Here is a 1,418-nt window from a genome sequence, read left to right as displayed (position 1 = left end):
TATCTGACCTCCGTCCTTGCCCTCAGTCTTATATCTGACCTCCGTCCTTGCCCTCAGTCTTATATCTGACCTCCGTCCTTGCCCTCAGTCTTATATCTGACCTCCGTCCTTGCCCTCAGTCTTATATCTGACCTCCGTCCTTGCCCTCAGTCTTCTAGCTGGCCTCCGTCCTCCCCCTCAGTCTTCTAGCTGGCCTCCGTCCTCCCCCTCAGTCTTCTAGCTGGCCTCCGTCCTTCCCTTCAGTCTTCTAGCTGGCCTCTGTCCTTCCCCTCAGTCTTGCACAGTTGTACCGGCTCCTCTTCCTCTGATGTCACTGCACGCTGGGAGTGTCTCACAATGTATATTAGAAGCTGCAGCAAGTCAGATAGAACCCGCCTCATTTCCTGGCTGGAGGACATCCATCAACATTTAGCGCTTTGCTCACCAGCCTGGGTGTCCCTGGCCCCGCCCCTTTCATTTTTTATATTTCAATCACGGAGGCTGAGCTTCCCTATAGCGGTGCGTTACTTGGGGCAGTCAGTATGCAAATGCCGCCTGCCTAGGAATGCCCACTCCTCCAAACTGAAACTAACCCATTCAGGCATTTTGATATTTGCATAACTCCTCCCAAAGGCCAGCCCACTGCTTGCAATCAGTGCTGAGGGCTCTTGAGCCGAGTACTAAGGCAGGGTGCTGTGATGTTTTCAGGAAGCCGTGTACAGCCCCCCTGCCAGCTCCTTCTTCCACGAGGGGGGGTAACATGCTGGGATTGAGGCGCATAAACATATTTTAATCATACAGAATGCCGGAAAAAGAGCGAACATTAACACCTCTGGCACCAAGTCAATATCGCCTCTTCCCAGAGGTTGGTTCTCATTTTAGGGTTGGGATCCCCCCTGATGGAGGAAGTCCCGTCTGTCAAACAGAAAGCTCATCCCATTGTGTAACACAATTCATATCAAGCACTTAGAACATGACTAAAATGCAGCCAGCAAGCGATATAAAAGGAACCCCCACATCAGCCATCGGGCCCTCCTCACCTCAGTGGCTCCTCTCCAACTCCTCACGGCGTCCTCCAGCCCCCTGGTGGGGCTCATGTCACTGGACCCGGGAGAGTTCCTGCGTTCCTGTGCTATCGCTTCCGCAAAACACGCATGTGCCACGGGCTGCACCTTCTGTAACGCCTGGGACAAGAACTGAAAATGAACCTGCATCACAGTCAAGAAACAGCGGCCGAGCACCTGCGGGCAGAGGAGAGGAGATCAGTCAGTGAGGAAACTACACAGCAAACATCGCGCTATCAGCGCAGGAAATGCCAAACAGATCAAAATCATTCACAAAGGTTTCTTTCCCCCCAAACAGAAGCAGAAATAATTGCCACGAGAGTAACACATCATTGGTTATGTCCAACATTTATGTGCCATGTGTAAAAGTGTCAA

General features: G+C 52.0%; 1 protein-coding gene across 1 annotated transcript in view; it reads right to left on the bottom strand.

The window, feature by feature from the left end:
- The window catches only part of KIAA0355 (KIAA0355 ortholog), a 51,804-nt gene that overhangs the window by 38,328 nt on the left and 12,058 nt on the right, over positions 1 to 1,418 (bottom strand). Inside the window, exon 2 of the mRNA XM_018562892.1 lies at positions 1,020 to 1,220. Coding sequence (XP_018418394.1) covers positions 1,020 to 1,220 — 201 coding nt within the window. The remainder of the gene's footprint in view (positions 1 to 1,019; positions 1,221 to 1,418) is intronic.

Source organism: Nanorana parkeri, unplaced genomic scaffold (assembly GCF_000935625.1).
Source record: "Nanorana parkeri isolate BGI_ZX_2015 unplaced genomic scaffold, ASM93562v1 scaffold609, whole genome shotgun sequence".
NCBI classification, from domain to species: Eukaryota; Metazoa; Chordata; class Amphibia; order Anura; family Dicroglossidae; genus Nanorana; species Nanorana parkeri.
Note: the sequence above shows the minus strand (reverse complement) of the source record. Positions and strands in the feature narration are given on the sequence as shown.